The sequence below is a fragment of the Amblyraja radiata genome, chromosome 24 (assembly GCF_010909765.2).
Source record: "Amblyraja radiata isolate CabotCenter1 chromosome 24, sAmbRad1.1.pri, whole genome shotgun sequence".
Classification (NCBI taxonomy): Eukaryota; Metazoa; Chordata; class Chondrichthyes; order Rajiformes; family Rajidae; genus Amblyraja; species Amblyraja radiata.
In genome coordinates this window covers 14,114,734-14,127,192 of record NC_045979.1, presented here as the reverse complement: position 1 = coordinate 14,127,192, position 12,459 = coordinate 14,114,734, and the positions used below count along the sequence as shown (strand labels likewise).

Genomic DNA, 12,459 nt, shown 5'->3' with positions numbered 1-12,459 from the left:
CACTTTGTCTTTTTCTTAAGATTCCAACATCTGCAGTTCCTTGAGCCTCCCTTAAGAGATTTTGTATGTTTCATTGACATCACCTCTTATTCCTCCAGACGGTTTAAGTCTGGTCTATTTAATCTCTTCTCCTGAGACAACTCCCCCACGCCTCAGAAATCAATCTGGTAGTTCTATTTGCATTCCAGCAAGAATATTATTCCTTAGGTAGGAAGATCAGATCAAACACAATATCTACGTGTGGTCTCACCAGGGCCCTTTATAATTGCAGTAAGATGCCTGGACTCTTGTACAGAAAGCCCTTTGCTAAAACATACTGCTGTCCTTCATTATTGCTTGCTGAACTTGTTATTGAATCTCAATGATTTGTGCACAAAGGCATGTGGGTCACCTTGAACACCAAAACCTTCTAATCTCTCACCATTCAATTGCTTTGATTTTGATTTTGATTTTGATTTTGACTATGTGTAATTAGCATTGGGAGGTCACGTAACAGTTATATAAGACATCGGTGAGGGCGTATTATGTACAGTTTTGGTCACTATGCTATAGGAAAGATGTCAAACTTGAAAGGGTTCAGAGAAGATTTGCCAGGGTGTTGCCGGGACTTGAGGGCCTGAGCTAGAGGGAGAGGTTGAGCAGGCCGGGACTTTATTCCTTGGAGTGCAGGAGGATGAGGGGTGACCTTATAGAGGTGTACAAAATCATGAGAGGAATAGATCGGGTAAACAAACTGAATCTTTTGCCTAGAGTAGGGGAATCAAGAACCAGAGGACAAAGGTTTAGGACGAGGGGGGAAAGGTTTAATGGGAACCTGAGGGGTAACTATTTTACACAAAGGGTGGTGGGTGTATGGAATGCGCTGCCAGAGGAAATAGTTGAAGCAGGTATTATCACAATGTTTAAGAAATATTTAGACAGTTACATGGATAGGGTAGGTTTAGAGGGATATGGGCCAAGAGCAGGCAGGTGGCACGTGGAGATGTGGCATGTTGGTCAGCATGGGCAAGTTGGGCTGAAGGGCCTGTTTCCACACTTTATGATTCTATTACACCCACCTGATGGGCTATGTGTTTGTTTAAGTAGGATAGCGCGGTGGCGCAACTGGCAGAGCTGTTGCCTCACAGCGCCAGAGACGCGGCGATCCCCACCTCAGCTGCTGTCTGTGTGGAGTTTGCAAGTTCTTCTTGTGACTGCATGGGTTTCCTCCCACATCCCACACGGGTTTGCAGGTTAAATGTCATCTGTAAAATTGGCCCAAATGTGCAAGGAGCGGAAGAGAAAGTGGGATAACATGGAACTAGTGGGAACGGTTTATCAATGGTCACCGTGAACTCGGTGGGCAAATTAGCGCCGCCATTAATGTTTACAATCTACAACTTCACATTTATTTTAAAATAAATAGGGAGGCAAAACAACGTAACTATCTAGCAAATAGGGTGGCCTGGTGGCGCAGTGTAGAGTTGCTGCCTTACAGTGCCGGCGATGCGGGATTGATCCTGTCTACAGATGCTGTCTGTACGGAGTTTGTACGTTCTCCCCATGACGGCGTGGGTTTTCTCTGGATCTCCGGTTTTCTCCCTCACTCCAAAGTTGTACAGGCCTGCAGGTTAATTGGTTTCGGTAAAAATCGTAAATTGTCCCTGGTGTGTGGGACAGTGCTCGTGTATGGGGATCGCTGGTCGGCGCGGACTCGGTGGATCACAGGGCCTGTTTCCGTGCTGTATTTCTAATCTAAACTAAATGGGCATGTGGTTTACTTTAACTATGTTTTCGAATGAACATTATACAGGAAGAGGGAACCAGCTGAGTATCTGACATGTTTTAATTCTGACCGCTGACCATGCTAACATTTAACGCATGGCTAATTCGGGTTACATTTAGACCTAGCGATGTACCAGTTGTCTTCAAAAATTCTACAGTGAGACTGTTTTAAGGTTTTAATTGAATGAAAAGCAATAAATGTGGTAAAGGCAAGATCAGTCACAATGCCCTTTGATCATGTTGGCTGAAATGTGCTTGTCATTATGAGTCTGCTTTTTTTTATTCTTTGCTTTCTCTATTAAGTTGTTAGATTTTACAGCTTTCATTAATCTTCCTTCCTTTATTTTACCTTTGCTGTCTAATCATCCTTTCCTTCCCATTTTTAATTAGTTGGTTTGGATTACATTTTATTGTTCCATTCATCTGATGGCTGTTATATTGTGTAACGTTATGGCCACATGAATGGATGGATTTATCGACCTTAACTGCATATCAGAGCTAAAGGTATTGACTATCTTAAAGCATCTCAAAAATGCCAAGGGCACGAACATGAAAAGATTAGCCTAACACATAGAGGAATTAGCAGATCTTTTTCAAGGATGTGAGGTCAAGCGAGGAAATCAGTCATCGCATACATTTTTTTTCAGAGCGATCTCAAATAATTTCATAAACTGTCAGTAACGTCAAATAATTAAAATAAAGTATTTTTCCTCCATTTTGAAGCAGATAGTGTTTTAATCAGCTGTTTTGAACATCAGTCCTGTAGCCACTCAAATAGTGAAAGATCATCTATTTTAAGTCTTTCTTCCTTTTCTAAGTGTGGTTCTTGGCTGAGGAAGATGCGACTTGTTCCGGTTACAAAGACCAACTGTGTGTCTCGGTGAAGTAAAAGGGCTCTATGAAAAATGTTAGTGTGCTGGTCAGGGGTGAGACGGAACTCCCACAAGTCACCACACATTGGTTCAATTAACACAGATGTCTTTGGCGGGCATTAGTATCAGACCATTGGCTGATACTTTTTGTTGAACTCGTTCGTTCAAAGTGGAGGAGCGAGATTTACACAAATCGGCATTTTCCACACAAGGGTGGATTGAAAACTTACCGGTCAGATTGCTGCCTTGAATCTGGGTCTGTAACTGCAGCTGAAAGCTATCAGAGGGAGTGACTGGGGGCAGCTCATGTTGCACTTCCCCATGTGGTTTAGTTTCTTATTGTGCAGGGTTTGAATGGATCTGATCAACCCCGACTCTGTGCTTGCTGGAGGAAAGTAACATGCAATTCGAGCCGAAGGAAATATAGAGACCTAATTGATACAATGATCCACTTTCCCTTTGCGAAGATGGGTCGGACAATGCATTTTAATTCCAGGTAAGGTAAGGTAACCTTGACTGTTCTTTCTGAGCTTTGTGTTAAAACTCCAGCACTTGCTGTGGTGTAACTTGGCCAAGAGTGCTTCAAGGTTTGCCTCACTGGAAACCGTTGAATCCACTCATTATAATGTGTTCTCTGTGTACTGTACTGAGCAAAGTCTTTGCAACTTAATACCGTGGCAGATGATTACAAGTTGGCACTGCGGCCACAGGCACATGTGGTGTTTTCTCCAGCAAAACCTGTAAAACTGAATTAAATCGAACTTCTGTTTACTGTGATGAGGTTGTTTAAAAATCTTTATCAGTTTTAACAGTAGTGATATACTTTACTCACGTAGGAGATGCAAAAAGATGAAAAAATGTCTGCTTGTAGAATTCTATCATTTGGATTGTCTAATACTTTTCAGAGCAATTAGTGCCCGTGTGATTTTTGGGGATATCTAACTGTGACCATTATGCTTCCCCTCTGGCCACTGTTTTCTCCTCTTCTTTCATGAAGCAGGTCAGGGTCAAGTTTTATAACCATTTGAAGACTAATCAAGTGGTGAGGAGCAGGGGAAATGACTGCTCAGTCTGAACCTGTCCTTGTCCAGTATCTTCACACACGAACTGTCCACCAGAGAAAATGGATTATAGTTAGGAAAAGCAAATGCAGTCTGTCCCCCCCCCCCCCCCCCCCCCTCCCACCTCCTATTGAAGTGAGCAGCTGGTGGAATGTACTGCCATATCAGCCTTGGTCAGTTGTCTTAATGCTGAGCAGACATGTTTTGCGATTATTAACTTTTGGGGATCTCCGGATCACCGGCAAGATCTGCATTTACTGCCTTCTGGAATTAACATGGAGAAAGTGAGAACCTTCTTGGATTACTGCAGGCCTCAGATGGAGGTACTTCTACTCTGCTATCACGGAGGGTGTTCCAAGACATAGACCAACTGACAATGAAAGAACAGCAAGGTATTTCCAAGTCAGGTGTGTGTGTGTGACTTGAAGGGGAACTATAATATGTAGGATGGTGCTAGTGTACGGGGTGATCGCTGGTCGGCACGGTCTTAGTTGAATGAAGGGCCTGTTTCCATGCTGCATCTCTAAACTAAACATCTTCAGCCCGCAATATCTATGCTGAACATGATGTCAAAATAAATTAATATCTTCAGTCTGCACATGATCCATATCCCTCTATTTCAGGGGTTCCCAACCCTTTTCGTCCTGTTTACCCCTGGCAACTTTAATACCACATAAAAATGTTATTTCACTTATTTATGAACAATTAATGATGAACAGCTACCAGTATACCAGAACCAAACACAGTCAGTCAATGAGAAAAATTATGTACAAATCCAGAATCAACAAATTTACCCCTTGGGTAGGCGAAATTTACCCCCTGCGGATAAATTTACCCCAGGTTGGGAACCCTTGCTCTATTCTATACGTATCCATATGCCTATTTTTAAAAAAACTCTTAAAAATCGCTGTTGTATCCCCCTCACTAGCCTTTTCTAACAGCATTGATGTACAGAGGTATCTTGAGGGTCCAAATCCACAGCTACCTGAAAGTGGCAACACAAGTAAATAGAGTGGTAAAGAAGCCATATGGTATGCTTAACCTTCATCGATCGGGTATAAGAATCAGAATGTCATGTTGCAAATTTATAGGATATTAGTTAGGCCTCATTTAGAGTATTATGTGCAATGCAGGTTGCTCCATTACCGGAGAGGTGTGGAGGCTTTGGAGAGAATGCAGCAGAGGTTTACACTGGATTAATAGATGTGAGCTATGAGGAAAGGTTGGATGAAAATGGGATTATTTTCTCTGGAGCATTGGAGGCTGAAGAGAGACCTGTTTATAATTATGGGAGACAGTCAGAATTTTTTTTCCCCAGGGTAAAAATATCCACGACTAAAGGACACAGTCTTAAGGCGAGAAGGCCAAACGAGATGTGTGAGGGGCAAGTGTTTTATACATAGTTGTGTGTGCCTGGAATGTGCTGCCTGGGCTGGTGGTGAAGGCAGATACAATAGGGCGTTTAGATAGATACATGGATATGCATGGAATGGAGGGACATGGATCACGTGCAGGCAGAGGAGATTAGTTTAACGTGGGCTCGTGTTCGGCCATCATCGACATTGTGGGTCTATGGGCCTGTTCCCGTGTTGCACTGTTCTATGTTCTATTTATGTGTTTATGCAGTATTCAAACTATTTCAACCAGATATTCCACTCAAAACCTTGCAAGCCTAAAATATTCCAGCAGCTGAACCTTGGACGGGGCATTGCCTCTGAACTTCCTCTCCCTCCCCCAAATTTCAACAGCTCTCTGTACTTCTCAGGCATGAAGCTGGGTCCATACAGTGGCAAATTGCTCACACTAAGGTTATCTACATAAACTCACCTGCCAAGGTCATGTGTTTAAGATCTATATTTAGGGAAGGCGTGTCAGAGAATTATTTTTATTCTGCCTCTAATCTATTGACTTGAATCGTGGAAGGTAGTTGAGGCCAGTTCATTGGCTATATTTAAGAGGGTGTTAGATGTGGCCCTTGTGGCTAAAGGGATCAGGGGGATGGAGAGAAGGCAGGTACAGGATACTGAGTTGGATGATCAGCCATGATCATATTGAATGGCGGTGCAGGCTCGAAGGGCCAAATGGCCTACTCCTGCACCTATTTTCTATGTTTCTATTATTTTTTTCCCCAGTGTTTATATTTGGACAGGCTCTCTCAACTACTGTTACAATGGGATCAGATGCCAGAAGCACTGAGTCTCTTGATGAACTGTGTCTGTTATCTTGTATTTCTGTGTGCCCGTTAAATGCAAATCTAAAACTTTTACTTGCTGGTCAATTCTAAAGTGTAATTTATATTGTACATTGAGTTTGGTGTGGCACAGTGGCTCCAGGGGCAGCACAGTGGCGCTACAGGAGAACAGCTGTCTTACCTCGCCAGAGACCTGAGTTCAATCCTGACTACGGGTGCTGTCTGTACAGAGTTTGTACATTCTCCTTGTGATCACATGGATTTTTTCCGGGTGCTTCGGTTTCCTCCCACACTCCAAAAACGTACAGATTTGTAGGTCAATTGGTTTTGGTAAAGTTATAAAATTGTCCCTAGTGTGTAGGATAGTGCTAGTGTACCAGGATGGCGGGACTGTCATATGATGAAAGAATGGAGCGACTGGGCTTGTATTCACTGGAATTTAGAAGGATGAGGGGAAATCTTCTAGAAACATATAAAATTATTAAGGGATTGGACAGGCTAGATGCAGGAAACATGTTCCCGATGTTGGGGCCACATTCTAAGAATAAGGTGTAGGCCATTTAGAACTGAGATGAGGAAAAACTTTTTCACACAGAGAGTTGTGAATTTGTGGAATTCTCTGCCTCAGAAAGCAGCGGAGGCCAATTCACTGGATGCATTCAAAAGAAAGTTCGATAGAGTTCTTTGGGCTAGCAGAATCAAAGGGTATGGGGGAACGGGTACTGATTGTGGATGATCAGACATGATCACATTGATTGGCGGTGCTGGCTTGAAGGGCCGAATGGCCTACTCCTGCACCTATTATCTATGTAACAATGTACGGGGTGATTGCTGGTCGACACGGGTTGGGTGGGCCGTCAGGGCTGTTTCCATGCTGTACCTCTAGAGCAGTGGTTCCCAACGTGGGGCGTACGCCCCACAGGGGGGCAATTTGATTTTTAAGGGGGGCAATTGAGCGCGACTGAGGAGATCTGGGTCCAAATTTTCGATTTTTATTTTTTTGGATTTTCCATCAGGTAAACATATGTAGTTTATGTTTCAGATGTTATTTTGAGTAAATAATTTTTTTTGGGTAAAAAAGGGGGGGGGGGGGCATCAGGATTTTAGAGGTGATTAGGTGGGGCATGGCCAAAAAAAGGTTGGGAACCACTGCCTAGAGTCTAATGTTTAAAAGTCTCAAGTGTAAATATCTTTGTACTATGATTCCACAAGCAGCACCAAATCACTCTCTACTATGAGATCTCCACTTGCTTATGGTTCTCCTGGAGAGACCTCCCCAATGGTCTTAGCACCTCACTGCCCATCTCCCAATCTCTTGAAAGGGTGTTGTTTCAGGTTGAGACCGTGAAGAAGGGTCTCGACTCGAAACGTCACCCATTCCTTCTATCCAGCGATGATGCATGTCCCGCTGAGTTATTCCCACATTTTGTGCCTATCTTCGATGTACACCAGCATCTGCAGTTCCTTCCTACACTCTTGAAAGAGTGCTGTGCATCATTCTGTTCAGCATCTTTTCTGTGAATTCGACTTTTGTTTGAGAAAGTACATTCTTAATCTTATAAATTCACGTTCATACATTATAGGAGCAGAATTAGGCCATTCAGCCGATCAGGTCTACTCCGCCATTCAATCATGGCTGATCTAACTAAGTGCTTTCCTTTTACTTCAGCCTTAGATTGGAACTTCTCTGGAATTATAACGCTACCATCCTGGAAAATCTATATTCTACACTCTGGTATTTTTCTCTTTGCTCTATCTGTTGTAGTCTTGCAGGAATATAACCAAGCAGAAAGCTATTTAATACATTTATGATTATCATAACTGATGAACCATGCTATGCAGTCTTTAGTTTTCTGATTTTACACATACAGTGTGGAAACAGATCCTTCGGCCCATTCGGGTTCGCGCTGACCAGCGATCACCCCGTCCGTACATTAGCACTATCGTACACACACTAGGGCCAATTTACAATGAACAGAAGCCAATCAACCTACAAACCTGTACGTCTTTGGAGTGTTTCAGGAAGCCGGGGCACCCAGAGAAAACCCACACAGTCACAGGGAGAACATACAAACTCCGTACAGGTAACACCCGTAGTTAGGATCGAACTTGGATCTCTGGCGCTGTAAGGCCCCTTTAAGGCCCACTGCACTGCCCCTTTAAATGAAAGGAAAGAGTCTTGTAATTAAAGGGCAGGAGAACAGGTGAACTTCATTAAAAAAAGCAGAGCTCTTAATATGTTCAGTACGGGCACGTTTCCAATTTAATTGTAGTTACTGTGTTATTTTCTCCACAACTTCTCGCCACATGGCTGGAAGAGTATATAGACGGTGAACCAGTAAAACAGCTTGAGTTCAAAAGAACATAAAGTGCTGGAACAAGTCAATGGGTCAGGCAGCAATATGTGGAGGATATGGATACATGACGTTTTGTGTCGAGACACTTCACAGACTATGAAGAAGGGTGAAACACAGATCCGCAGGTGCAGATTTACATAAAAAGACACAAAGTGTTGGAGTAACAGTGCACCAGGCAGCATCTCTGGAGAACATGGATAGGCGACTTTTCAGCTTGGGATACTTCTTCATAGTCTGAAGCCAGGTCTTGACCTAAAACGTCGCCTATCTAAGAAGAAGGTTCCAGAGCCGAAATGTCACCTATCCATATGCTCCAGTGATGCTGCATGATTCACTGAGTTGCTCCAGCACTTTGTGTTCCATGCAAGATTCCAGTTTGTGTAGTTCCTTGCAATATCCTTTAAAGTTTTTCATTATTTTTCTGGCTTGACACAAATATACTGAACAGCTCACACCTAGGCAAATCATGTTCATTTACTATGAAATGTAACGATTTCTCTGAGCTAGTGGGTTGAATGTTGCCTAAAAATTCAGATTTGTTTCACAAAAGTGTGAAATTCTTAATTTGTATTTTTTGAAAACGTTTTAGCCTAGTTTTGCCAAGAGCAATATTTGATTATTTGCATTCTTTGTGGAAATGTATGTTTATGCACATGCTTTTCATTCATTTGAAGATAATATAGCATAACTTTCCTGGAAATGGTGTGAATGGAAATATAATGCAACATGAACTATTTCAGGAGTAGTGTTTAATGTAGTGTTCAATAGCTATCTGAGTAGCACAGTTAATAATGAACATATTGTAGGAACTTTGTGTATGGAAAGTCATCCTTTTGAGATTGTGTCTTAATTTGCTTTATTTATAATTTAATATCATGGGCAGATTTTCCAGGTTGATTTAGAAGCAAGTGTTCAAAAGTAACATGGTTATTTTATTAAATTGTATTCTTTGCCAAAAATATTAAATATGTAAATACTTGATTGAAATTCATTTCAATGTTCTTCTGTTACTTATATCACCGACCAGCAATCACCCATACACTAGTCCGATCCTGCACACTAGGAGCAATTTACTGAAGTCAATAAACCTATAACCCTGCATGTCTTTAGAATGTGGGAGGAAACCGGAGAACCCGGAGAAAACCCAGGCAGTCACAGGGAGAACGTATAAACTCCGTACAGACAGCACCCATAGTCCAGATCGAACTCAGGTCTCTAGCACAGTAAGGCAGCAACTCTACCATTGTGCCACTGTGCCACCCATTGGTTTATACTGTTGGTCTAGAAGTATCACTCTTTTTTATCATTGAAGTGCATTTCGGTGTATGACTGAACACATTTTATTACTTTACATTCTCAGCAGTTTACTGGTGCATCCACTTTACTGGCACTTTTTTCTGTGCCAGTAAAAATGGGATAAACAGTCTGAATTACCAAACCGCTCCTGGGCATTGGACCGATGAGTAATCACTTCAATTTGTTTCCTCACCCTCCTTCCCTCAGGAAAAGTATTGCACTTCTAGATTGCTGAACGCGGAACTTCACGAGGGAGATGGATTGGTGCGTTATGTTTCATTTGTCATGGTCTTTCTAATGGAGGTGGAAGTTAGAATCCAAACAATATCAAACAAGAATAACAAATATACTCTCCACAAAAGCCAAACCACATTCCACTACAAAATGCCTCCATTGTAATCAGCATGTTACCTAGTTAAAACTAGTTTCAAACCAAACAATAACTCACCATTGCAAGCACATGAGGCTCTGGCTCAAGTAAACAGCCTCTGTCATCCAGAATCTTCACCAGAACCATTCCCTCTTTGTGCTGCTACTGTCAGGGAGGAGATTCAGAAGCCTGAGGTCCCACACCATCAGGTTCAGGTCAGACAACTTCGACTACACTGCACAAACCCTATTCTTACCTCAGCAACAGCACACTACAGATCAGTTTCCCAGATCAACGACATCCTTAGTTTCGAAGAGGGACCAGGACAGCACACAAGGCAGATGAGAAGGTGGTGGCAAGTATGGAAGTTACAAATAGCAAAGCAAGCATTGGACAGACAGGAGCATGGCAGGGACAGTGAGAAGACTAATGGAGTAATTTCTGGACTAATGGACAAGTGAGACAGATGCGATTAGTGTTTGGATAGGTACGTGGGAGTGGTATACCTACCACAGTCGCTCTCTGACTTGCGTACGGCCCCTAGCATAAATTGGATGTTATGTCAGTTGGAAGTGGAAGAGCTACTGCGCACGCATACATTTACTATTCAACACGGAGACCATGGGGGAGCTCCAAGGAGACCATGTGAGAAATACATCAATTTGGCCGTGGAGCCACAGGAGATGGGCAAGGCGCTAAAAGAATATTTCTCATATTTGTTTACTGTGGAAAAAGTCATGGGTGGTAGGAAACTCAGGGAAGTTAATTGTGGATCAATTAATCATTTAAGAGTGGCACAGTGTCGCAGCTGGTTGAGACCTCGGGTCTGTGTATGTGTGGAGTTTGCACATTTGCCCCATGGATTTACTCCTGGTGCTCTATCCCATCCCAATGGTGTGTGGGTTTGGAGGTTAATTAACCTCTGTAGAATTGCCCCGAGTGTGTGTGTGGAGTGTTTGAGAAAGTGGAATAACAGACCTAGTGTGTCGGGCAATCGATGGTCGGCGTGAACTCGGTGGGCTGAAGGGCCTGCTTCCATGTAAAAATAAATCACCTCAAGACTTCCGAAGGCACAATACAGCCAATAAGACATTTCTGAAGTGTAGTCACTCAGAAATGTTAAAGTGTTCAAATTAATTATATATCTTTCGACATTGTGAATTTTTAATCAATAATTTTCTTCATAGCAGCAATTATTCTATCCAGATTCTACTCTCGTTATAAAGTTGTGTTGTAGATTCTCATGAAATGCAGCTTGGTTTGTACAAACTTAAAACAAAAATAGCATCAAATTTGTAGTTTGAGGCTTTCTGACAACTTTATTGATTAAATTAATATAATTAACCAAAAATGAGATGCCAAGTGACTGATTTGTCCACAAAAAGCTAGTATTTTGTGTCAAATATTCTGGGCGTTTAGAAAATCTATTATATTGCAGATTAAATTTTATTATAGGTACAGTTACAAGAAATGTGCAAGATGATATTGTACATTATTGAAGGATATATTATCTCTTAATAAGGTGGTTTGCGTGGCAACATATGGAAAAAAATTGGCACACAGTAAATTAGAAAACTTCATTAAAAGATTTAAAAATAAATTGTTGGTTCATATTAAAAGCAACAGTTTCTTACAAGATTTCACTCAGAGAAACAGACTTTGTTTAATGGACCTCATTAAGACGCTTATAAATTGCAAAGAAAGTCGTTGTTGGAAAATGACTGTGGGAAATACGTTTTTTTAATGATGTAACCAATAAGTTATTTGCCTCACAGCAGCAGCGACCCAGGTTCGATCCTGACCTCAGCTGCTGTCTGTGTGGAGTTTGCACGTTCTCCCTGTGACCGTATGTATTTCCACCAGGTGCTCCAGTTTCTTTTCACATCCCAAAGACCTGCAGCAGGTTAATTGGCCTCTGTAAAATTGCCCCATATGTGTAGGGAGTGGATGAGAAAGTGGGATAAAATAGAACTCGTGAGAAGGGATGATCGATGGTCGGCGTGGGCTTGGTTGGCTGAAGGGCTTGTTTCCATGCTATATCTTTAGACTAATGTAAACTAATTAATAGCATTCTAAATTACAGATATACAACAGGGGTGGAATGGGCTGCGGAATGTGACCTAGTTTGTACTTTAAACAATGAAGGTCACTAAAGAAAATTATCAGAAAATTATCTGATCATTATCACATTACATTTTCAGGGAACGTGCTGAGCGCAAGTGGGCAATGCCACTCTCTACATTGCAAGGAGAACTCATTGGCAAAACATGTCAGGCCTTCCTCTGATTGTGAAAGCCTTCATATAATACATCCTTTTCATGCTCCTATTACCATGATGAGTTCCAGTTTTAATTTCCAGCTCATTACTTTCCCTGATTATCACGGCTCCTCCATTATGGCACATCATGAAATTTACATTAGCTATTATTTAATATATAATTTCTGATGTAGCATGCAAACTATACTGTGTAGGAAGGAATTGCAAATGCTGGTTTATACCGAGGAGCATGGAGCAACTCAGCAGGTCAGGCAGCATCCCTGGAGAAAA

The 12,459-nt window shown here is 41.9% G+C and overlaps 1 protein-coding gene across 11 annotated transcripts in view; it reads left to right on the top strand.

Annotated features, from left to right (window-relative positions):
* nav1 (neuron navigator 1) overlaps positions 1-12,459 on the top strand; it is a 513,650-nt gene that overhangs the window by 310,231 nt on the left and 190,960 nt on the right. The window contains exon 1 of one of the 11 annotated variants that reach the window (XM_033042461.1): positions 2,839-3,132. The exons of the other annotated variants lie outside the window; for them this stretch is intronic. Coding sequence (XP_032898352.1) covers positions 3,080-3,132 — 53 coding nt within the window. The 5' untranslated portion in view covers positions 2,839-3,079. Of the gene's footprint in view, positions 1-2,838; positions 3,133-12,459 lie in introns of those variants that run through there. 11 annotated transcript variants of the gene reach the window in all.